Source organism: Dromaius novaehollandiae, chromosome 6 (assembly GCF_036370855.1).
Source record: "Dromaius novaehollandiae isolate bDroNov1 chromosome 6, bDroNov1.hap1, whole genome shotgun sequence".
NCBI lineage: Eukaryota > Metazoa > Chordata > Aves > Casuariiformes > Dromaiidae > Dromaius > Dromaius novaehollandiae.
Window position 1 is genome coordinate 32560791 of NC_088103.1, and position 24040 is coordinate 32584830.

Genomic DNA, 24040 nt, shown 5'->3' on the forward strand with positions numbered 1-24040 from the left:
TTGCCATCGCAGAGGAGGCCTCAGCTCGATCTGGGCTCCATCTGTGAGCCGAGGGAGGGGTCACCCCTCTGGAGGGCACTTTTCCCCTCGGAAGCTAGATGTGTCTAAAACAGGGGACTTTGGAAAAGCCCCTCTCTCTCCATGAGCCCTAGGAGCTGGCAATGCCCCGAGGACCTTGGCAAAGGACCTGCTGGTGCGGACATGGAGCAATGTTGCATGTGGAGCCCTGCAGCTTTCTTCCTTCCACGTGGGGGCCCTGGGGCATGACCAGAGCGAGTCCCCACGTGCAGGTACCTCCCTCCTCTGGTATGACCCATTGCATGGGGCTCTCCTGGCACTGGGGCGGTGCTAGGGGCTCCTGCTGCTTGTCTCGCTCACGCCAGGAAAAGCAACCGGCTAGCTGAAAGGAAAATGCCCGTGCTGCTTCCCAGCTCCGCAGCTCCCCTTCATCCATGCCCCGGGATGCTCTCCCTGGCCAGGCACAGCCTGTCTCGAGCAGCCTGCAAATAATCCTTCGAGGCACTACTGGAAAACCAGATGATGGATGCAGGGGGGTGGCAGGGGCCTGTTTCAGCGCTAGGGGTGCCGGCAGAGCGGGGAGCTTGGGCCTGCGCCCAGCAGGCAGCGGCAGGGGGATGGAGGGGAGGGGAGGTGGCAGCTGCCCAGTCCCAGGCAGGCTCAGGGTATGCAGTGTCCAGAGCCAACAGCTTGTTTGGGGTTAATGGGAATGCCTGCAAAGGAGAGCTTAAAACCATGTGATGTTTAAAGGAAACTCAGTGAAGAGGAATGCGAATCCCACCCGGACAGGAGCAGATGGGCTGACCGTCAGCAGCTTGTGCGGGGAGAGGGGGCCCAGCATCCCATGTGCAGTTTGCTCTGTGGGGCTGCTGCTCCCACCCTGGGTCTGGGGCCGCATCCTTTGCGGAGCAGCACAGGGACGGCGTCTGCCCTCGCAGAGGGGACTGCTGGGGCCGCGCCAGGCTCGGCCCCCGCAGCTGCAGCCCGGCAGGCCGGGGCTGGCTCCCTGCGCTCCCTGGGGTGCGCGGGGCAGCTCGGGAAGCTGCGCCTGGAGAAGCCGCCTGAGCGGCAGGGAGGAGGCGCATGGTGGGAAGCTGGGGGACAACCCCAGGCACCTTGTCCCTGTGTGGCAAGCGGCACAGTGCAGCGGGGCTGACGCAGGTCAGATGCTCACCAGCTCAGCCTGCCCAGCATCCTGGGTGGGATGCAGCTGGAGACCACATCCTGAAATGGGCATCACCAGCAGGAACAAGCCAGCCAGCGAGAGAGAGATGGTGGCTGGTGGGAGAAGTGACACAGTTGGGGGACGAGGTCTCTGAGCACAGCCAGGAGAGGACAAAGGTGCTGGCATGGAGCTGGTCCAAGTTACCAGGGAGTGTGTCAGCATCCTGACACACATCCCCTCGGAGTTGCATGGCCTGGTACATGTCTCCGCAAGGCCCCACTGCCAGAGCAGCAGGCCGCAGGGGGAGCTGAGCAGCTTCCCAGCCTCCTGGCTCACGTGGCCCCTGCTGCCCCCGCAAAGGGCAGCAGCGGGTGCAGCAAGCGCCAGCCACGACCTCCCCGGCACATGCAACACGCTGCTGCAAACCCTCTTCCTTCCTGCCTCCCAGCTCTGTGGCTTCCCGGCCCCTTGCCTCCCACTCACCAGCCTCCCTGTGGCTGCCTCCTCCCAGCCCCGCGGGCCCGAGTCCCCTGGGCTGGCAGCCCCATGGTGCCCCAGAGGCACAGGGACAGGCAAACAGCACTGATCTAGTCCTGCTGCAGTGTCCTCATACCCAGCAGCGAGGAGAGTAGTGTCTGCAAAGGGGTTCGCGCTGCCCACCACCTCCCAGCCGCTACCGCTGCAGGCAGCGAGCCTGGGCAGGGACAGGCAGCACCGAGCACCAGGGCAGTTATCACGGCCACGGGGCCAACAGCATCTTCCCAAGGGCCTGGAGCCACAGCTCCTCTGAGAAGGTGCACAGAGAGGGCTCAGCCCCCCACCTTTGGGGAAGGGCGGCCTGGGCCGGGAGGCTTTTGGCTGCAAGGGTGCTCTGTGGGTGGGCAGTGTGGGCTGGCAGATGAGTATGTGCACGGCTCTAGGCCATGGCGCTCTGCCAGCGAGACCTGAGCCTCTGCTCTGCTCCTGGGGAGAGCCTGGCTTGAAGGGAGAGTTTGAGGAGCGTTTGTCTCCTGGGGGAGTTCGGCCTGGGACGTCGTTGGGTGCCAGGGCACAGAGGGATCTTCAGTCTTTACCAGCTGCCCCGAGCTCGGGGCCTCTGAGCTGGTGTCAGCGGCGCCCGGCGGAGCGGGAACGTGGTTTTAAGAGTGCACGAGGGTGGGTGAGTGGCTGAAATGGCCCCCAGCCTCCCCTAAAGGCCCGAGGGAGCCTTTTTCTCTCCACCGCTCCAGCTGGGACCGCAAGATTCAGCTTGGCGGCTCCCGAGCCGGGCACTAGGCCGCGAGGCGGCATCACCGCCGCGCCCGGGGCCTTCCCGCAGGGGCAGCGAAGCCCGACATGGCGGCGCCCACCCGCCTTCCTGGGGGGGCGACGCGGGTGGGGGGGAGGGAGGCAACGCGCGTGCGCGGCGGGCGGGCACGCGCACGCACGCACGCAGGCACGCACGCGCGGTGGGGACGCGCTGGGGCGGGGGGCGCACGCGCACGCGCAGACGCGCCCCCGCCCGCCCGCCCGCCCGCCGGCGCAGCCGCCCCCGCGCGCTGCCCCGCTCGCCCCGCCGCCGCGGCGGCCCCCGCCCGCCCCGCGCCGCCGCCGCCGCCGCCGCCGCCGCGCGCGCCCTGCCCCGGCCGTGCCCGCGCCCGCGGCCGCGCGGGGCCGCCCGCCCGCCCGCCGCGCCGGAGCCCGCGGCGCGCCGCCCATGCGAGACCCCCGCGGCCCGGGCAGCGCGCAGCGTCCCCCGGCCGGGCCAGGCATGTGAAGATGTCAGTGGGCTGTGCATGCCCTGGTGAGTGCGGGCGGCGGCGGCGGGGCTGGGACCCTGCAGAATGGGTGCCGGGGGCCGGTTGTGGGGCTGGGACCTTGCAGAATGGGTGCTAGGGGCCGGTTGTGGGGCTGGGGCCCGGCGGCGGGGGTGCCAGGGCCTGGTTGTGGGGCTGGGACCTTGCAGCGTGGGTGCTGTGGGCCCGCGGTGGGGCTGGGGCCCTGCGGCATGGGTGCTGCAGGCCGGTTGTGGGGCTGGGACCTTGCAGCGTGGGTGCTACAGTCCGGTTGTGGGACTGGGGCCCTGCAACATGGGTGCTGCTGGCCGGTTGTGGGGCTGGGACCTTGCAGAATGGGTGCCAGGGTCCAGTTGTGGGATTGGGACCTTGCAGAATGGGTGCTGCGGTCCCGTTGTGGGGCTGGGGCCCTGCAGTGTGGGTGCTGCGGGCCGGCTGTGGGGCTGGGGCCCTGCAGTGTGGGTGCTGTGGGCCGGTTGTGGGGCTGGGGCCTTGCAGCGTGGGTGCTGCGGTCTGGCAGTGGGGCTGGGGCCCTGCAGTAGGGGTGCTGCGGTCTGGTTGTGGGGCTGGGATCTTGCAGCATGGGTGCTGCGGTCTGGCAGTGGGGCTGGGGCCCTGCAGCGTGGGTGCTGTGGTCCAGTTGTGGGGCTGGGACCCTGTGGCATGGGTGCTGCGGTCCGGTTGTGGGGCTGGGACCGTGTGGCATGGGTGCTGCGGTCCGGTTGTGGGGCTGGGACCTTGCAGAATAGGTGCCGTGGTTCAGCTGTGGGACTGGAACCTTGCAGCATGGGTGCTGCAGGCCGGCAGTGGGGCTGGGACCCTGTGGCATGGGTGCTGCAGTCCAGTTGGGCTGGGATCTCGCGACATGGGCACTGCGGTCTGGTTGTGGGGCTGGGGCCCTGCAGCATGGGTGCTGTTGTCCAGTTGTGGGGCTGGGACCTTGCAGCATGGGCACTGTGGTCCAGTTGTGGGGCTGGGACCTTGCAGCATGGCTGCTGAAGTCTGGTTGTGGCGCTGGGACTGTATGGTGTGGGTGCTAGGGTCCAGCTGTGGGGCTGGGGCCCTGCAGCATGGTGCTGGGGTCCAGACTGGGGGCTTGGACCCTATGGCGTGGGAACCTGAGTCCAGCTGTGGGGCTGAAACATCATGGCCTAGACGCTGGGGTCAGCTCATGGGGCCGAGACCCTACGGCATGTGCGCTGGGGCCTGGCTGTGGTGCTGAGACCCTATAGCACGGGTGCTGGGGTCCAGCTATGGGTCTGGCGCTGCGTGGCACAGGCGCTGGGGTCCGGCCATGGGGCCAGGGTGCCGTTATGGGTGACGAAGTGGTGAGGTCTCAGCGCCTGACTGCGCGGCATCCCTGGGGCTCCGCATGGCGCCCCGGCTCTCCGGAGCGGGATGTGGGGATGCCCGGGAAGGTGTTCCCGCGCTGGGGGGCTGCCAGGGAGGGTGAGCCCCATGCATCCCCCGCGCAGGGGGGTCCCCGCGGGGTGGCGGGGGGTGCCCTTGCCGCGGCCCTCCGCCCCCCCGCGCTGCCTGCGCCTCTCCGCCGCGTCTCCATGCAGCCAGGCGGCCCCTTCCCCCACCGCCTCCTCCGTCTCCCCCTGGAAGCTGCCAGAGCGCTGCTTCCTCAAGCAGAAAGTCACGTGAACCCCGCTCCCGGCCAGGCCAAACATTTAAAGCGCCAGCCCCAGCGGGCACCGGGGCGCGGGGGGCTCCCCCCGGGCCGAGCCGCGGCGGCAGGGCTGCATCCCGGCCCCCCCAGTGGGAGCTGGCCCGGTGCCACCGGCGGTGGCATCGCCATGTTGGTGGGCGCAGGAGCATCCCCGCAGACGGCTTCGGCCCCCCCCCGGGCCCGCTCCGCATGGGGGAGCTGTGATGGCTCGATGGGAGCAGCCCGTGCGTCCGTGCCAGTGCGTGTGCGTCCGTGCCGGTGGGTGCGTGCATCCGTGCCGGTGGGTGCGTGCATCCGTGCGGGCGCGCGTGCATCCGTGCCGGAGGGTGCGCGTGCGTGCGGGTGCGTGCCTGCACGCGGCCATGCATGCCACTGCGCCCCCCCTTTCCCCCTCTCCCTCCCCAGCTGGGGCTCCATGGCACATCTAGAGACTTCCCTGCTGGTCACGTCCCCCCTCCCCCTTCCCCTCCCTGGACTGTTTATCGGAATATAGAGAAGGGAAAAAAAAAAAAAAACACACGCACGCACAAGCTCTGCCGCTGGCCTCCTGCCAGCCAGCAACATTTAATGAGCCGCTTTGCCCAGGCTGCTCTTTGGGGCTGCGTTAACTCGGAGGAGTTTCCTGCCCGGGAGCTGCCGCCGGGGGGCTCGGCGCTGGGGGGCCGGCGCTGGCTGGGCCGCCCACCCCGGGAGCGGTGCCCCCCCGGGGCTTGCCCTGCTGCTGCTTTCCGCCCCCCCGGGGCGGGGGGCTGCCCCCCGCGCTGCGGCCCCCGGCGAGGGCACCGTGCTTGGGGCCCAGGAGAGGGGCAGGAGGGGAGCACATCCGTGCTGCCCGTACCTACGGGGATACACGGCCGGCCAGGAGGGGAGAGGGTCCCAGGGAGGGTGGCGCTGCACGGGTGCCGCTTCGCACTGCTGCGAGGCGTGCAAGAGCGTGCACCAAGCGTGCAAGAGCATGCATCAAGTACGCATGCACGTGCACGACTGCCGCGGGTGCATCCGCAGGGAGCACCATACCCCCGGCGGCGGCATCGGGGAGACGCGGCGGTCCCGGGGCCGGGCATGGCCCAGGGCCCGTCGCCGGCCCCCCCGGGGCCCGTGCAGGGGAGCCGGGGCCGGGTGACCGTTATCAGCCCGCCTGCAGGCTGCCGCTGCGGTTTCCTGCTGTTGCAGGAGGGGGAGGGCGCCAGGGAGGCCGTGGCGGCCCCGGCTGCGCCCAGCCCTGCCGAGGGGCACGGCGCCCTGCCCCGTCCCGTCCCGCCGCGCAGCCCCTTCCCTGCGAGCGGGGGGCTCCTGCGAGGCCGGCGCAGGCGTCGCGTCGAGGCCTAATCTCCGGCGCCGCAGATGCCAGCCGCTGCCCTGCATGGCCGCACCCTGCCCGCGGCCCCCGGGCGGCAGATAACACCCTGCCCCAGCGCCGCGGGGCACTGCTCCAGTTGCGGGAGCGGTGGGCGGCTCCGGTCCTGCACCCCGGGCGATGGAAGGAGGAAGCGGGAGCGATGCATTATTGATGGAGCTATTGGATGCTGCTATATCGGGAGAGCCACGCGGCTGCCGGCGGGGACGTACCCACTTAAGATGAGCCACGTGTGGCGACGGCCGGGAGTGTCTCCCAGCCCCGCTGCTCCGTGTGGCATCCCGGGCCCGGCCAGGCTGCAGGGCCCATCTGCAGGCCAGGAAACCGGCTGTAAAACGAACCGGTCTTGTAACCCGAGAGGCTCCACCTGGAGCCGTAAAGCCCCGGGCGCCGGCGGAGCGGGGCCTCGAAACGCGCCGGGGAAACCTGCCCTCAGCTGCCCGCGCGGGCCCTGCGGTTTGCACAGCCAGCAGATTTGTCTGTTTTTTTTCTTTTTTAACGTAAGCACGTCTCTGCGTCCCCGCTACACGCGTGTCTGCGCCCCAGCTGCATCCCGGCCCTCCTGCTCTTCATGCAGCATCTATTTAATTATTAACTCGGCTCTAACCATAAACAGCTGGGGCCGCTGCGGCCACGTGGACCGGGGCCGGTGCTGGCGTCAGAGGCGAGCGGCACACGTGAGCGGTCCCGGCGGGCCGCCGAGCCCCGGGGGATCGCTCGGGGCGGGCGTCGCTGCTGCTGATGGGCACTCCTCTGCGAGCCGTGGGGCGAAGTGCCCGCTCGCCCATGCTTTGCACCCCCTCCCAACTGAAACGATTCTTTTCTTGACAGAGAAATAGGGTTAAGGCAGAAAAATGCCCCAAAACTTCAAAGAAAAATCAAAGCAAGCTAGAGAGAGGGGAAAAAAGAAAAAAAAAAAAGCACGATTTTACTGTGACTTTCACAGGCAGAGCGAGCTTTCCCAGCTGGTGCCAAGCGCAGCGCTGGGCTGCGTCCAGAGCCCCTGGCGGGAGAGGGACCCACCTCCCCTCGCCGCAGGGGCCCAGCCTGGGCGGCTGCTCCGCAGTGGCGCCTGATGCCAGTTTTCGACGCCGGCGGGGGCGTGCGACCCCCCCGTCCTGCGGGAATAAATGCACGAGCAGCACATGTTTGCAGCTCCTCTGCTTGCACGGCGCAACGAGCACCCCGCGCCTCTCGACGCGAGGGCCGCCCTGGGGAGCACGGTGCCCCCCCGCTTTGCAGCGGGCTGGCGGCGCTGCGCACGTGCACAGACATGCACGTATATATGCATATAGGCGAGCTGGTGCAAGGGGGTTTGGGTGTGCGCCCGGCGTGGAAGCTGCTCCCTCGGGTTCGCGGAGCTGCGCTGCTGCCACCTGCAAACAGGCAGCCTGAGCCCTGTTGCTGGGGCCACCTCGCTGGGACAGCCCTGGCTGGGCTGGGCTTTATTGTAGCTGGCTGGCTTTGGGCCGGGTTAAAATATCCCCGGGTAAGGGCGGGAGGGAAGGGAGGAGTTCCTCCTCTTCTGCCCCCCGCAGCCCCCGCTTTGCCCTGGGAGCTGGGGCAGGAGACCTGGTCTGACCTGTCTCTGGGGCTGTGGCCGCCTGTGTCTCGGGAAAAGTGCTGGAAACGGCAGACTTTGAGCTAGAGCGTGCAGCCGTGAGCTCAGTGCCTGGGAAAACTGGCTCTTCTGCTTGCCCGGGGACCCCCGCAGGGGCCTTCTGCTCTGGGAGCCCCCGTGACACGAGGCTGCCTGGGGCAGGGAGCAGGCGCGTCCTGGGAGCGTGGAGCGCAGTGCGGTGCCCAGGCCTGGGTGGGCAGGGTGGCCTACCGGCAGCAGGGGGGCTGTGCAGAGCGGGCAGGCAGGGACGAGCAGGGTGCAGGCAGGACAGGCAGGGTGGCCAGGCGCAGTGCAAGGAGGGTGGCTGTACAGGCAGGGTGGCCTTGCACAGTGCAAGGAGGGTGGCCAGGCAGAGTGGAAGCAGGGTGGTGGTGCAGGCAGGGTGGCCATACAGGTGGGGCTGTGCAGGGTGCAGGCAGGGTGGCTGTGCAGGGCGCAGGTGTGGCCATGCAGGGTGCACACAGGGTGCGGGCAGGGTGGCTGTGCAGGGTGTGGGGTGGCTGTGCAGGGTGCAGCCACGGTGTGGGCAGAGACTGTGCAAGGTGCAGGCAGGTTGTGGGCAGGGTGACAGGGCGGGGTGGCCATGCAGGGTGCATACAGGGTGCAGGCAGGGTGGCCGTGCAGGGTGCACGCAGGGTGGCTGTGCAGGGTGCGGGGTGGCCATGCAGAGTGCACGCAGGTTGTGGGCAGGGCGGCTGTGCAGGGTGTGGGGTGACCATGCATAGTGCAGGCAGGGTGGCCATACAGGGTGCATGCAGGGTGCAGGCAGGGTGCGGAGTGGCTGCACACGGTGCAGGCAGGGTGGCCGGGCAGGGTGCAGGCAGGGTGGCTGCACAGGTTGCACACAGGGTGCTGGCAGGATGGCCAGGCAGGGTGCGGGGTGGCCGTGCACAGTGCAGGCAGGGTGCAGGCAGGGTGGCTGTGCAGGGTGCAGGCAAGGTGCAGGTTGGGCGGCCCTGCAGGGTGCAGGCAGGGTGGCTGTGCAGGGTGCAGGCAAGGTGCAGGCAGGGTGGCTGTGCAGGGTGCAGGCAGGGCGGCCCTGCAGGGTGCAGGCAAGGTGCAGGCAGGGCGGCCCTGCAGGGTGCAGGCAGGGTGTCTGGGCAGGGTGCAGGCAGGGTGCAGGCAGGGCGGCCCTGCAGGGTGTGGGCAGGGTGCAGGCAGGGTGTCTGGGCAGGGTGCAGGCAGGGTGGCTGTGCAGGGTGCAGGCAGGGTGTCTGGGCAGGGTGCAGGCAGGGTGGCTGTGCAGGGTGCGGGCAGGGTGCAGGCAGGGCGGCCCTGCAGGGTGGGGGCAGCACAGCCGCCTGGCCCGCGGGAGGAGCAGGGCCGCTGCGAGGGCACCGGCGCCCTCGGGGCGGGGGTGGGGCGCGCGGCCCTTTGTGCTCCGGGGGCCGCGCGAGGCGCGCGCGCGCGCGTGTGTATATGTGCGCGCGCCCGTGTGCGCGCGTGCGCGCGCGCCCCGTCCCCGCCGGCCGGCAGCGGGCGCCGCCGCCGCAGCCATTGTGGCCCGCGCGGCGCAGACAAAGGAAGCGCCCCGCGGCCGCCCCGCCCCCGCGCCCCGCCCGCCCCCGCCCGCCCCATGGCGGCCGCCGCGCGCCGCCCGCCCGCGCCGCCGCCGCGCCGAGACCCCCGCCCCGACGGCCGCGCCGCGCCGCGGTGAGTGCCCCGGGCCGCCCCGGCCGAGCTCCCCGGCGCCCGGCGCGGGGAGGGGGGGCGCGGGGGGGCGCCCGGCCCGCCCGCCCCGTCGCGGCCCCGGCAAAGTTTCGGCGTCGGCGCCGCGCTCCCGTCGGTGCCCCCCGCGCCCCCGCCGCGGCTCCCTTTGTTCTGCCCCCCGGCGGCCGCCGGCAGCGGGGCCCCGTCGGGGGGCTCCCCGTCGGGCCCCGGGGAGCGGCGCCCCAAAGCCCCGCGCTGGGGGCGCGATCCCCCTGCCCAGTTCGTGTTGCCCCTCCGCTGGGCCCGGGCGGGCGCCTGGGTGAGGGCAGGGCGCGATCCTGCCCGGCGCGGTGCCCTCCGCTCTGCTCCGCTCGTGGTGCCGAGCCGGGGAGCTGCTTTCAGCCTCTCTCTGCCCCGAAACCGAGCTGTTTCGCAGAAAAGCGAAACTTGAGGTTCTCGGAGTCGCAGTGGGTTTCGGTGAGGGGCAGGTGTCGGAGCGAGCTGGTCCTCACGGGGTCCCCTGGTTCTTCTCCGTGTGTCTGGTAGCACTGGGGTTGGCAGCGGCTCCTCCGGAGCCAGGCGGGTACCTGCTCCGCACAGTTTTCTCGCAGGTGTTGGCACATCTGGGTGGCTTTACGCTTTGTTTGAAACCTTAGGTTTGGGAGCACTCTGGTTGCGGGACAGTTCTGGTTCCCGCTGGAGAAGAAGAGAGTGTGATCCCTGCCCTCCTGGCGGTGCGGAAATCCCGTGACCGTGACCGTGACCAGGGACGCCTCGGAGATGTGGGCAGCGAGTGAAGGGCAGGCGGAGGGGGTGCTTTAGGAAAGGGAAAGACGTTGTGAGCGGAGGGGAGACGTTTGGGTGCGTGGGTTTGGCGCTGCAGGGTTTTCCCTGGTGTTTGGTGTGGGCTTCTCCCTGCGGCCGTCGCGGATTATAGCGGATGTAACTTAGGAAGAAGCTAGCGAAAAGCGGCAGGAATTGACTTGTGAGCCACGGTGCGTTGGACCGGGGCAGGACCCGGCGCCCCTTCTGCCCGCTCGCTGCTGAGGGTGCAGAGCCGCATCCCAGAGCATCCCCGAAAGCCTCCTGTCCTCCAAGTGACCCAGGGACGGGGTGCTGCGGGTGTTGGTTACACCGTTCGCGTCTCTGTGTGTTGCCTTGCCGTGAGCTGTGCTGTCTCACCGGTTGCCCTCCTGGCCGTTGGTTCAGGCGGCTGGTGCTGCTGGCGGGGGGGACCGGGGTGAGGCAACTTGCCTGGGGCTGCGCAGCAGTGGCAGAGGTGGCTGCTGGGGTGCTTCGCTCCCGGCTCTGCGCTGGGCAGAGCAGGTGGCAGCTCTTTGGGGATGCGACGGGGTTATCCACAAGCAGTGACACCGGCGACAGCGCACGCCGCTAACGAAGCAGTGGCCAAAAGTGTCTGCTCCGGTAGGAAACCTCTGTGAGATGTTCACTGAGGTTGTGGAGAGGCAGGTGCAGAAACCGTTGTTGGTTCCTGCTGGTGTCCTGGTGCTGGTGGCAGCTGGGGTCCTCTTTGGGGTGGTCCCGGTGCTCAGGAGCGCTCCTGGTCCGTGCTTCTCCAGCTGTTGCCCCAGCACAAGTTGCCCGGACGCGGGTGGGAGCCCCGGGGTTGCGGAGGCACCAGGACACTTAGAGGCCAGCGCTCCCCAGAGCAGGACCCTGCTGTGGGGCCCTGCGAGGCCGCGCTGTCCTTGGCTCCGCCAGCAGCCCCTGGGGACCTCCGCTCGGTGGCTGCCCTGCCCTGTGCCCCGTTCGCTGAGCGCAGGTGAGCGTGTGGCCTGTTGCATTCCAGTCCAAACCGCCTCCTGAAGAGGTGGAAGCTCCACCTGAGCTGCTGGGGGCACCCATGGCTTCGAGAAGTAATGGAGCTCCTTCGGTGCAAAAGGCTTTAAAGCGAGCGGGTTCCTGCTCAGCGTTGTTCTCCCTCCACTCCGCACCTGGCTCCGAGGGCGAGCGGTGCAGCCGGAGCAACCAAGCCCTTCCCCTGGGGGCGAGCGCTGCGCCCCAGCGCCAAGCGTTGGCCCCGGGCGCGCGCCGCTGCGGCGCAGCCAGCTGGAAGGCGCGGGGGCCCCGGGAGGCGCCAGCTCCCGCCGCATCCTTGCAGCAGGAGTTTCCAGCTTCCCCCTCGGCTCCCGGAGCAGGCGGCTGGCCGGCTGCCAGGACTGCGGGGCTCCACCTAGGACGCAACATGGAGCGAGGCGGCTCTCGGCGGTGGGGCTGCGGTCTCCGGAGACTACGCGTCCCGGCGTGCAGCGCTCGGCGCTCGTTGCGGCGGCTCGGAGCGAGGCGGAGCGGTGCATCCCGGGATCGCCAGCCTCCGCACGCCACGTGGGGGCCGACAGCCTCCCTGGCCCCGGGGCAGGCTGACCGCCCGCCTGTGTCCCGGCTGCCATTGGCAGCAGCGCCGAGCGTTCCTGTTTTGCGAGGGATTTTTGTGGGGTGGCAAGGTGCGAGGGTGGGCAAGTCTGGGCGAGAGGAAGGAGGCTGCGGATATTAAAGGTGTGCGTGAGGTAGTTTTTGAGGCTGGTATTAGCAGCGTTTGGTTGCAGATCTTTGAGACAGAACGTTTAAAGCGGTATTTAGGGCCAGTGCGATATTTCTCCGAGTCGGAGGAAATGAGTGACTTGTGTCAAGTTGATGGTGGTGGAGCTGAGGCTGGGTTGTGCGTGGGATCACATCTGGCGTTTGCAGCATTGGAGCAGATTCAGTTTGCAATCGGTTTTGCAGTTGGCAGGGCATCCTCTCTCCCACCTTCCCTCCCTGCGAAATCTCCCACCACGCGTCTGAATCACCCAGAAGAGGGGAGACTCCTGCCATTCTCTGGTGGCAGCCAGTTACCCCAAGGAAGTGAGATGTCTCTGGGATCCCAGGGTCGCATCCCCTGGAGCTGGGATCCTTCCCGGCTCGAGAAAGAAGAGGTGAAGGCAGGTTTGCTGGGGGCTAACCGGGGGCTGGCCCACATGCTGGATACTCCTCTCTATCTCCCCCCCCGCAGCCCTGCCAGCTTGCCTGACACTGAAAGCCTCGGTGGTCAAAGCCACAGGAACTTCTGGATGCGGGTGAGGACCGCTGCCCTGCGCCCCGCTCTGGGGAGCACCCTGCTGCGCCCGGCCGGCCGGGCTGGGAGGATGGATTCGCTGCCTCTCTCAGGGCTTCCCCACCCCGGCAGGGCAGCGCCTCGGAAACAATGCCGCTATTTACACTTTAAAGCCTCGTTAGGCAGCCAGGAAACCGGCCGAGTGCATGCCGGGAAGGGGCCGGAGCTTTCCCCCAAGGTGAGCCCCTCTTCCGCACCGCCTGGCTGCTGGGCTGCAACCCGCAGCCTCCGTCCGGACCATTTTTCTTACTACTACTACTATTATTATTATTAATTTGGGGGGGGGGGGTTTGCAGCCTCCGGAGCCTCTGCCTTGCTGCTGAGCTTTGCTGCTTGTGCAAAGCACAATTGCCGCCCGGCCGGAGGAGGCTCCTCTCACGGGTGGCAGCTCCGAACACTGCCGGTGGCCGCAGGTGCGGCGGCGAGGTACTGGCGCTGCTTGGCCTTTGTCCTCGCCAGCAGTCGCTCTTTTCTCTTCGCCAGCGAGGGGAGCGTGGGCAAGGGCTGTGCTCCCAGCCGGAGCCCCGGGAAGGCTCGCCGCGTCCCCCTCTGCGTACTCCTACCCCCTGCTTGCAGCGACGTGCTGTGGCCTGGCGGTGGGGGCCTTTTGGCTGCTTTGTCAACGTCGCCTTCCCCAGCCCTGGGGGCTTGATTTGGGCTTCCACCATCCTGGATGCAGCGAAGCTGCGGGGCTGGGCTGGGGAGCGCGTCAGAGCAGCTCCGCTTGCAGGGCAGCCGCTCCCAGGCGAGGAAAGCGGAGGAGAAGGCAGATGGAGGGTTGGGCACCGCTGAATCGCGCGTGAGTCACTTGGAGAGCACCCACCGTCGTTTCCCTGGATGCTCACGCACGCGGAGCCGCTTCCTTGCCAGCTGCTGTCTGCTGTGCCTCTTCCAAGCTCCCGGTGGGCTCCTGGCGCCGGCTCTCCGCCTGCGGGGACCTGGTCGAGGCGTAAAGTCTGGGGAGCTGCAGCCCGCCTGGCGCGCTTGCACGGGCAGCTCCTGCCCGGGCTCGGTGCCGGTGGGGAGGCTGGGTGGGAGCAGCCGGAGTGGGGCTGCCGCCGGCCCTCGGGGCGCTCGCGGCAGGGCTGCCCTCGCCCGCACCTCCCCGCAGCGCCTGCGGCCGGGGAGCGGCGGCACCGTGCCGTTCGGAGGGACCTGCCCGGGCTGGCAGCTCGCTAGCTGCAGCGTCAGCCTGATTTTTCTTCTGCCGACCACGAGCGCGTTTTTGTGGCATTGAGCGTGTTGTAGCGCTGGGAGAGCGTCCGGGGACTGGTGCGGCCCCGGGCCTGGGAGCTGCGGGAGGCGTGCGGCTCTGCAGGCGGTGCATTTCTGGCTCTGCCCCACACTCCGCTCAGCCCGAGCCTGGCCGCGGTGGCGTAGCAGCTTGCCGGCGTGGTTCGCTCCGGACACAGAGCAGGGCGAGCGCTTTGCGAGCAGGCTCGTCGCGAGGCAGCGCCTGCAGCCAGGTGACTCCCACCAGGGAATCGGGCCGGGAGGGCCCGCGCCCTCCCACGCTTGCCTCGGGGGACGGGGGCTTGCAGAGCAACCCAAGCAGGAGGGAGGAGGGGGAGCACAGGGCTCTGCCAGGCTGCGCCGCGTGAATCTCAATCAGTGTCAGTGATGCCTCGGTTTTGGAGTAATTGCATTGTTTTGGGCAATGCTTATGATGCTTAGGTATGTTGCACGCGTTTTAAAATCCCGTCTGCAATGAATTTGGAATTCGAGCAGCCCCTATTAAATCTTAAGGCTGCTGTTAAAGTTATTTAAAACCACTTAATCTAGTAACATATTTTACACTGCGTGAAAGTAATACTTGGTCGGGATGCTGGCATTGCTGAGATCCCCTAACCCGTCCCTCCTCGCTCCTCCGAGCCTGGGAGAGGTCACTCAGTGAAGCCCCCAAGCCAGGTCATGCCAGCGTGAAACCTGCTTGGAAAGCCCCAGGATGAGAGTGGGTACCTGGGTCGGAGCGATGGTCCGTCTCTTCTCGTAGCCCATCTCTGGGAGCAGAGGGTTGGGGGAAAGCATAAGACGCGGAGCAGATGGAGAGCAGTCTTCTCCCCTGGTCGCACCATCCCGGGAGACCTCCCGCGCACACGGAGGGCATTGCCGTCAGGTTTAGGTGTCTGGCTGATCCCCGCACAGCTGAGAAACCAACTGGGGACTGAGACCAGCAAGAAACCTCGGGGGCTTTTTTCCTTCCTCCTCTCATCGATGAATAAAAACAAAGCATCAGAGGATAAGATCTGCTACTTCTATTTTTTGTTCCTTTCCCCCCAAGGACATGGTCACCAGAAACAAGCAGTTCAGTTCACGATCTGTAGCTGCTTCTTTCTTTGTGTAATGAATTGGTTCATTTTAAGCAGACGACATGCGCTTTCGGAAAGTTTCCTATGCAGCAAGCCCGCTTCAACTTAAGGTCATTTAACAGCAGCAAGGAGATGAAAATGCTGTTTTTCTCATGCAGTTTTTGTGGACTGCTAATTTGCACTAGGCAGAACTTGAGAGGGAGCTGGTGGGTGAAAACAGAAAAGCAAAAATTTTCCGGTACCCGCGCTAACCTCCATAGCAAACTTTTTTATGCCCATCTATAAAAACACGAGGTGAGAACAAGAGGGCGACAGCATCGGCAGCCGTATGCAGAAAATGGGCCGTGCCCCATTTACTCTCTTTGCAAGCGGGCCAAAGCGAGCAGCAGGAGTGGGGAGCGCCTGGCGGAGCCCCAACGCCTCTGCCCGGGTGATGGTGCCCTGGGGCCCCAGCGTGCTCCCCTGGGGCTCTGAGGTGCTGGGAGCTGGGGAGAGCTGCTCTCGCTGCCTGTGCCGCAGGCACAGAAGGGCCCGAAGAGACAGGAATGGGGGAATGAAAGCAAGATTTCCCATGTGCTGGTGTAAGTTGGATTTAGTGCCGGGGACTTGACTCTTTAACCAGCCATGTGCATGATCCCCATGGGATTAGGGACGTGCACGGGGACGTGAGCGCCTTCGGGAGCGGTGACGGCGACAGCCGGGTAATTGGGGCTCCCGTGTTCTTTAGCGGGTCCTGCTGGCTGAGCCGGGAGCCAGATGCCTGCGGCACCGCTTTCCTTAGCTCTGATGCTCCTTCCTCCCTTTCTGCGCCCAGGGCGCCGCTGCAAGGAGCTTGTGGGCTTTGGGAAGCGGCCACCGGCGATGCCTGGGCCTCGGGTCAGCCCGGCCGTGGGGAGCGCCTCCCGTGGGGGCCGAGCCGCCGCTCCCCGCCTGGCGTGCCCCGGCACGGCCTGCTGCGCCGGGGACGGGTGCTGCCGGCAGTGGGGCGTGCCGGGGCCCCGCAGCGCTGGGAGTGGTGCTGTCGGTGGCTCCCGGGAACTGGCTGCGGTGTTGGAGGGAGGGGGCACGGCAAGGGGGGGCTGGTGTGCGGGCTCCCCCCTCCCGCCCAGAGCCCAGTGACCGCCTGAGTGGCAGATGGTGGCTGCCTGGGGACTGGGCCGTCCTGGCGATTATTCACCCGTCACCATGGCGATAGAAAGGTCAGCGAAAAGATCCCCCGTGATTGCCCAGGTCGGCAGGATTAGGAGCAGCGCCGAAAGGCTTGGGGTGGGGGGGGGGGGGGGGTTGGGCCCTCCCTGGCACACCAGCTGGGCCGTTCCCGTGCACCGTCCCCCCCCCGCGAGGCAGCCGGCTGAGGACCGATGCACTCTGTGCACTGATGAGAACCTGCAGAGTGGGGCTGTTTCAGGGCCAAGCCCCTGAGCGGGCTCAGCCCTGACCCGGTGCCCGTGTGGCACAGCCGGGGTCCCTCTGCAGCTGCTCCCGGGAGAGCCACCCTGGGCCTCCAGCCCCCCTGCGTGGCTCCCTCCTCGTTTGTGTCTCCCCACGGACTTGCTGGTGCCGGGACGAGCCCGTCTGACCCGCTTTCTGCCCCTCTCTCTAGGCTGTTCCTCTAAGTCGTTCAAGCTGTACTCGCCAAAGGAGCCCCCGAACGGCAACGCCTTTCCCCCCTTCCACCCGGGCACCATGCTGGATCGAGATGTGGGGTGAGCTGGGGCGCAAGGGTCGGGTTTCTCTCAGGCCTGGATGCAGGGATCTCTCCGTCAGCCTTCCCAGCCATGTACAGGGAGCGCTGTGTGAGGGCGGAGATGGGATTGGAACAGGGACACAGGGCAGGGAGAGGGTGACATTTGGGATCAAGGGAGCCCCTAGCTCTGCAGGGCCAGGCCAAACACCTGGGACAATCCGGGATGGGGAGCACAGCTCCTGCAAAACACCCCCTTCTCTGACCTCCGTCCTGCCTGGCATCAGCCCCAACTGCAGAGTAGGGGCGCAGGTCACCCGTGGGGCTGCGGGACGTCGGCAGCCGGGGAGCAGCCCCGGGCTCTCATCCCCGTCAAGCCCCACACTTGCTGCTAGGGGCCGGGGAAGCGGTAGCTGCGGGGAGCGAGGTGGAGGTGCCCACCAGCACTAACCTGGTGTGTTGCTTCTCCCTGCAGACCTACTCCCATGTACCCACCCACGTACCTGGAGCCTGGAATCGGGTGAGAGCAGGCGCGCAGGGCACGTGGAGCGGGAACGGGTTGGCGGGTGGGCGCCCGTTGGGAAGGGAGCCGGGAAAGGATGCTTCGGCAGGGCCAGCACGCTGCTGGGCTGCGGTGGGTGGTGTGGGGTTGCTCGTGCTCTGCCCAGCCCCATTGCTGCGCCCCCCCAGTGTGGGCTCGGGACCTTTCCTCGCCCCGTGGCTGCCTTCGCGCTCTGACCGCTGGTGCTCTGCTCCCTCGGCAGGAGGCACACACCGTACGGGAACCAGACCGACTACAGGATATTCGAGCTCAACAAGCGGCTGCAGAACTGGACAGAGGTGAGGAGTGGGGGGATGGCAGGGCCTGGGCCCCGCTGGAGAGCAGGAAGGGAAGGGTGGCGAGAGAAACAGGGAGAAGCTCCCACGTGTGTGTGTTGGGGAGGCTGCCTGCTTTCACAGGCTATGATGGCTCCAAGAGAAATCCCCTTCACAGCATGGTCCTGCCCTGCTTTGTGGGAGCCCAAGCGCCTTGTCCCTTGTTTGCTTGTGGGACAGGGCTTGCCAGCCCCTTCTCCGAGTGCCCAGCCAGGAGTGCAGACCTCAGGGGGTTGAGCATGGCTGCTATGCCTGGCAGGTTGAGGGCTGTCTCCCCATCTCCCCATCACCTGGCATCTGTCTGCCATCCCCAGGAATGTGACAATCTGTGGTGGGACGCTTTCACCACGGAGTTCTTCGAGGATGACGCCATGTTAACAATCACTTTCTGCTTGGAGGATGGACCAAAGAGATACAGTGAGTACCAGCAGACTTCTGTGCTCACACGGCATGGCCTGGGGGCTCGTGCAGCCTGGAGCTGCCGCGAGGGTCCCCGGGGCTCGGGTTTAAGCCCTCCTTCCCTCCTGAGAGCCTCGTCTCTCTGGCAGGAGACACAGCGATTGCATTGCACAGAGGGGAGATGTGGGCAGGGTAACAAGGCTCAGCATCCCCAGGGTAACAGCATGCCCAGGAGCTGCCTCCAGCTGGAGGGGATTGGGGGACCCTCTCCACGTGCAGTGCCAAGGTACAAGAAAGCACGTCTGCGTCAGCCAGATTTGTTGACATTGTCTTCTTCCTTCTCCCACCTACAGCGATTGGCCGGACTCTGATTCCCCGTTACTTCCGCAGCATCTTTGAAGGGGGGGCCACAGAGCTCTACTACGTGCTCAAGCACCCTAAGGAGTCGTTCCACAACAACTTTGTCTCGCTGGACTGCGACCAGTGCACCATGGTGACCCAGCATGGCAAGCCCATGTTCACCCAGGTACCTGCAGCCCCACCTGCTTCTCCCCACAGCCATCCTGCTCCTAGTGCCTTGGTCTGGCTTGCCCTTGCGGTGGCTTTGGTCCTGCAGAGCAAGTGAGCGGCACTGATTCTCATGACCATGCGCTAGGCAGATGGGGCTGTGCCCAAGTGAGCACTGCGCTGTAGTTACACCTGCCCCAGGCTGCCTGCAATGCCCCCCTTTTTTGCACAGATCCCCTGGCCATTGTAGGCTCATGGATTTGGCTTCTGAGCCCAATGCAGGGCATGAGCAAAGGAAAAGGAGGGTGTGTTTGTGTGCTGGAGCGATGGGTTCCCAGGAGGTCTGGGCTGGGGGAAGCGGGTGGCAGCACGACCTGACACTGTGCCCTGCCCAGGTGTGCGTGGAGGGGCGGCTCTACTTGGAGTTCATGTTTGACGACATGATGAGGATAAAGACGTGGCATTTCAGCATCCGCCAGCATCGAGAGCTCATCCCCCGCAGCATCCTTGCCATGCATGTGAGTACTGCTCTGAGAGGCCCCCGGGGCACGAGTGACACAGAGCTGCTGAGCTCATCTCCCTGCGGAGATCACAGGCTGGGGCGCAGGAGGACAGTCCCTGGCCTGGATGCAGCTGAGCCCTCTGTCCCTCTTGCTCCTAGGCACAGGACCCCCAGATGCTGGACCAGTTATCCAAGAACATCACCCGCTGTGGGCTCTCAAACTCCACACTCAACTACCTCCGAGTAAGTGTGCAGCAGGGGAGAGGGGGAGACGCAACTCTGAACCTCAGGTTGCCGTGGGTCATGTGGTGCTCTCATCTCCTGCTTGATGCCCGGCTGCCCCGGGGTGTTGGGGGCAGGTGTATCTGCAGCCATGGGCAGAGTGGGCTGTGTGAAGGGCATCTGGAAGAGAGGTAGCTGACGTGGAGTGCAGTGGGGAAGCAAGACACCGCTGGGCTCACAGGGTTGGAGCGGGGAGACAGAGCGGTCAGCAGGGACTCAGTTGGTCTGGTCACAGTCTGTCGGGGTCTGCAGGCTCCAGCTGTGGTTAGGGTCCACTCAGCGCAGATAGCTGCAAGGCAGAGGGGCTCTTGCTGGGGCCTGGAGCGTTGCGATCTAATCCCAAGTCTCCGGCTGTTCCCTGCAGCTCTGTGTAATCCTAGAACCAATGCAGGAGCTCATGTCACGGCACAAGACCTACAGCCTCAGTCCCCGGGACTGCCTCAAAACTTGCCTCTTCCAGAAGTGGCAGCGGATGGTCGCTCCGCCTGGTGAGTCTCCCACTGCCCACCGTGCTCCTCGGCATCCCGCTGAGTGTCAGGGCGGAGCTGGTCAGGCCGCGCCCTCTGTACAGGCTTCTTCCAGCCCCGAAGCCAGTCCCAGGCCTTGTCTTGTGCACCTGGGGGCAGCGTTTTGGACACGCGTCTTCCTTGTCTCTGCCTTGCCTTCCCTGCTAGCGCTCAGTGACTGTGAATTGCTTTTCCTGGCAAAGTGGGAGCAGAAATCTTCCCTGCTCCTGGAGGAACTGGTGGATGAACAAGGGTGGCAAAAGAGGAGAGGGGTGCTCCGTGTGCTGGGGACACTGAAGCTGTGGAGGAGAGGGGAAAGGGATGCTGTTGCGGGGTGGGATGTGGTGCTTGCAGAAGGGGGTTGTGGAGAGAAAGGGCTCGTTCCTGGGCTGGGGGGATGCGGGGCACCGTCTCCTCATGGGGGCTGACTGTGTCTCCCCGCTTTGCCAGCGGAGCCAGCACGGCAGCAGCCCAGCAAGCGCCGGAAAAGGAAGATGTCGGGGGGCAGCACCATGAGCTCTGGCGGGGGAAACACCAACAACAGCAACAGCAAGAAGAAGAGCCCGGCCAGCACCTTTGCCCTGTCCAGTCAGGTACCTGTAAGCATCCCGTTTCCATTCTCTCTTCCTGCCCCGGGGTGGAGGGGAGGGCTCCCTGCCCCAGGCAGCAGCTAAGGGGAGACCCCCAGGGGTGGCTGGAGGGGGATGTCCCCGGGGATGGTCCAGCCAAGCCCCCCAGCTCTCTCCTGGCGATGGGGAGACGGGGAGGGGACCCCCAGCTGCCTCGGCCCCTGCATGGTGCGAGTCCTGGGACAGGGGAGCCTGGGGAGATGCAGCTCCCCAGCCGCTTTGCTCCCCTGCCGCCAGCCAAGGTCCGTGGAGCAATGCCCGAGCCTTGGGGCCTGCGATGGGGAGCACCAGGGAAGGGGCTGCGGCATTTGCGGGGGCTGGCGGCCAGGGCTCCCCCCACCTCGATTATGTTTCGGGACCGTCTCCCCTTTCAGGATGTGATGGTGGTAGGTGAGCCCACGCTGATGGGGGGGGAGTTTGGGGACGAGGACGAGCGGCTCATCACCCGGCTGGAGAACACGCAGTTCGACGCCGCCAACGGCATCGACGACGAGGACAGCTTCAACAACTCGCCGGCGCTGGGGGCCAACAGCCCCTGGAACAGCAAACCGCCCTCCAGCCAGGAGAGCAAGTCAGAGAACCCCACGTCGCAGGCGTCGCAGTAACGGCCCGGCGACCGCCCCGTGGACTCAGTCCAAACCGATCTACCTGTACATTTGCAAAGGAGAGTGACTGGGAAGCGGCGAGGTACCGGGGGCGGATCGGCGCCATCGGCCGGCTGGATGCACGGCCCCAGGCGCCTGCGGCATGGGCAGCCCCCAGCCCTTTCCCCCCGCCTCCTCCCTGCTCCCCCCACGCCTGCCTTCCCACCAGACCCCGTCCCCAGGGCAGGGGTGGGTTTCCGGGGCCGTAGCTTCATTATACCCCCTTCTCCCTCTTCCTCCCCGCTTCTTCCCTGGAGAGTTTCCTGATCCCTCCCTGGTGCGCTTGGCCCCTGCCTGCTGAGCGGGGGGAATTAGGAGAGGGGAGTCTAGCAGCTGGCGTGACCGGGAGGCCGGCGGTGCGCAGACGCCTGGCGTTGGGGTCCGGCACAGCACAGAGACCCTCCTCTTTCTCCCAGGGTCATACCCCGGGTGTTGCTGTGCGGCCACTTGTAACGTGCTCGTGCATCTCCCGTCTGGTGGGGGCTGGCGAAGGAAAGCCTTCCCCGTGCTGCCGGCCCGGAGACCGAGCCTCCCCCAGCCGGCCGCCCCCGGGGCGCATCTGCTGCGCTGGGGGTGGTGGCGAGGACGGTCCCCAACGCGTTTCCCTGCTCTCCTGCCCCCTCGCTCCCCTTCCCCTCGCTCCCCAGGGCGAGGGCACCGCAGGGCCGAGCGGGGACTGTGTATATAGAAACTGCGTGCGGGGACAGGGAGCCCGGCGGCCCCAGGGTCCGCATGCCCACGAGACGGACGGAGGCCGCGGCTCTGCTGGGCGGCCGGTGCCCTCGCCCCGTGCCGGGGCTCTGTGCGTTTCCGCTCGCTCCACGTGTGTCCGCCCGGGGCCCCTTTGCAACCCCAGGCTCCCGGTACCTCCTACTTTTGTCTTTTTTAAAAAAATAATATTATTAAAATTGTAAGTTTAAAAAAAAAAATGGGAAAAGACCCCCCCACACACACCCTGCCAATTCCTCCCTCCCCGAGCGCTCTCACCCTGTCCTGACTTTTGTACAGGCTTCTTCTCTTGGGAGTCTCGTTTTATATCCAGTTCGGAGAGCTTCAAACCAAGGAGAGACTTTGCAGACTTCCTTTCTAATCCCTCCAGGGGGCGGGGGGCAGCCCCCCGCCTCCGTCCTCAATGTAAATCTTGTGTGCTGTTGTCCCTACTCCCCACCCCTCGGGTTCGTGTACCTCGTGCTTGTACATTTCCGCGCTGTAGGCAGTGTGTACGATACTGTTCTTTCAATGTGTTATCACTAGAGCAGGTGCCTCCATTGATGTTAGGGGAAACAACGAGAATAATAATAATTTTTTGGGTTTTTTTGGTTTAAAAAGAGGAAAAAAAAATTCCTTCCAAGGCTTCTTCCGAGGAGAAGGTGCTGGGGGAGGCCAGCTCGCCCCAGCAGCCTCCGCGGGGCGCTGGGTGGGGGGAGCTGGGGTCCAGGCTCCCCTCGTCCATCCCCACTCCCGGGCATGGCCCTGGGGGGGTGCTGCCGCGGGGGGGGGGCGGGGTTCCCTGGGCAGGGCGGGCTGGTGTGCGTGTGTGTGTGCGAGAGGCTTGTGTGTGTGTACGTGCGTGTGTGCACATGTGCGGAGGAGCCCTGCGGCTCGGGGCAGAGGGGGGGTGCATGCCCTGCTCTCTCCACCAGGCCCCCCCCCCCCAAACTCCATGGGCCATAGCCCCATCCCTGCAGGGATGTCCCCTGGGGGGACCCAACGCCGGCGTGGGGGGCTCTGGGTGCAGCAGGCTGCCTCCCGCCTGCTGCCTCTCGCCCCACTGGGGCTGAGACTGCGGCAGGTGGTCGAGCCGGGAGGCAACGAGAGCCCCCCCCGTCTGCTGTCCCAGCTTGGTGCCTGGGCTGGGCTGGGCTGGGCTGGGGGGCAGCGTGGTGGGCAGGGGGCCCCGCTTTGCAGTTAAGGTACGATTCTCGCCACCGCCTTGCTCGGGCTCCTGCGGAGCGGCGACGTGCCCCTCGCTGCCCCCCCAGGGCACACTGTAATGCCTTTTTCTTTCCTTCTTTTTTTTTCCTTTTTTTTTTGTTTTCTTTTTCCCTCCATAGTTTGTGCCATTTATGAGTCATGTATGGTACCAATAAAACGACTTTTCGGTTTGAGGCTGTCCCGCGCGCTTCTTTCCGAGCCCCGGCGCGGGGCAGCAGCGGGGGCCCCGGGGCTGCAGGGCACAGTGCGGGGAGGAGCAGCCCCTCGGGAGGCCCCTCGGGAGCTCCTGCTGCCAGCCAGGCTGATAAACACGAGGTGAGGGCTGGGGGGGCCATCCGCAGCCTCCCCGAAATGGTGCCGGGGGGGGGCGCCGGGGCCGGGCTCGCTGCGCGCCCCAGGGCGGCGCTGGCTCCCCTCCGGGCTGCCGCTTCCCTGCCAGGCTCCTCCTGACTCCCTGCCGCGCAGTGAAAAGCAGAAATCCCAGCAAGGACCAGGAATTGGCCCGCTGGGAAACCGCCCTGTCTCTCAGCCAGAACAAACAAGCAGTGTGGGGCCGGCCCAGATGCCAGGGTGATGGGCACGGAGCGTGCTTAGCGCCCCCCCCCCCCCCGCCCCCAGCCCAGGAGGCTCTGCTCCCCGGGGCAGGGGTGACCCCTCTCCCATCCGCTCCCCAGCAGGGCTGGATGCCAGCCGTGCTCCCGGATCCCAGCACCCCCGGGAATGCTGCTGGTGCATGTCGGTACCTTTGCCCCTCGCGTGCACCGAGCTTTAGCAGCCTCAGCAAGATGCCTCGGGGTTAACGACAGCAGGGATGGGCTGGGAGTGCCTGGCGTGATGCAGGACTGCTGGGAAACAGCCACCGCCAGGCAGAGCGGCTGTGTACACCCTGTTAAATCCTTGCCCGGCGAAGGCTCCCCACGATCCCCACCTGACCGGATCCTCCCCACGGATGCCTGGCAAGGGAAGGTCACTGTGTGCAGGATCCCGCGCAGGATCGCTCGTGCCGGCTCTGCGCAGGGACGTCCTGTCCCTCCCTGAGCCCCCGGGGAGCTGGCAAAGGGCCCGCCTGCTTATGTCGGCTCACGTCCTGGAAAGGAAGGGCTGGGAGGGGGGGGGCGCACCGGCTAGCTGGGGTCTCCCCAGGGACAGGCCCAGCAGGCTGCGCCAGGAAGCATCCCGGAGCTATTTCCCGGATGCCGGACGCCCCCCGCTCAGTGCAGCAAAGAGCCGCAAAGAGGGGCTGGGGGAGGAGGTGCGAAGCTCCCCGCACCTCCCTCCCGGAATCGGTGCCGGGGGTGTGCTTGTGAGCTCCCTCGGCGTTTCTGCCTGGTTTTTCCCCACAGGGGGGCAAAGCTGGGGGCTGGCGCCCCGGGGTCTCGCTTGCAAAAAGG

General features: G+C 66.5%; 1 protein-coding gene across 3 annotated transcripts; it reads left to right on the forward strand.

Moving 5' to 3' along the window:
* Positions 1–2814: 2814 nt before the first annotated feature.
* LDB1 (LIM domain binding 1) lies at positions 2815–22820 on the forward strand. 3 transcript variants are annotated; one of them, XM_064514121.1, is made up of 11 exons: positions 2815–2966; positions 16289–16391; positions 16845–16889; positions 17134–17209; positions 17560–17662; positions 17998–18170; positions 18547–18669; positions 18813–18896; positions 19300–19423; positions 19892–20040; positions 20445–22820. In XM_064514121.1, exons 1-11 carry the CDS (start codon positions 2942–2944, stop codon positions 20673–20675), a joined length of 1236 nt encoding a protein of 411 aa, XP_064370191.1. In that variant the 5' UTR covers positions 2815–2941; the 3' UTR covers positions 20676–22820. The 3 variants fall into 3 exon arrangements, with proteins under 3 accessions (XP_064370191.1, XP_064370194.1, XP_064370190.1); XM_064514124.1 differs by having other exon boundaries at positions 19892–20034; XM_064514120.1 differs by lacking the exon at positions 2815–2966 and adding an exon at positions 9178–9264.
* The last annotated feature ends 1220 nt before the right edge of the window (positions 22821–24040 follow it).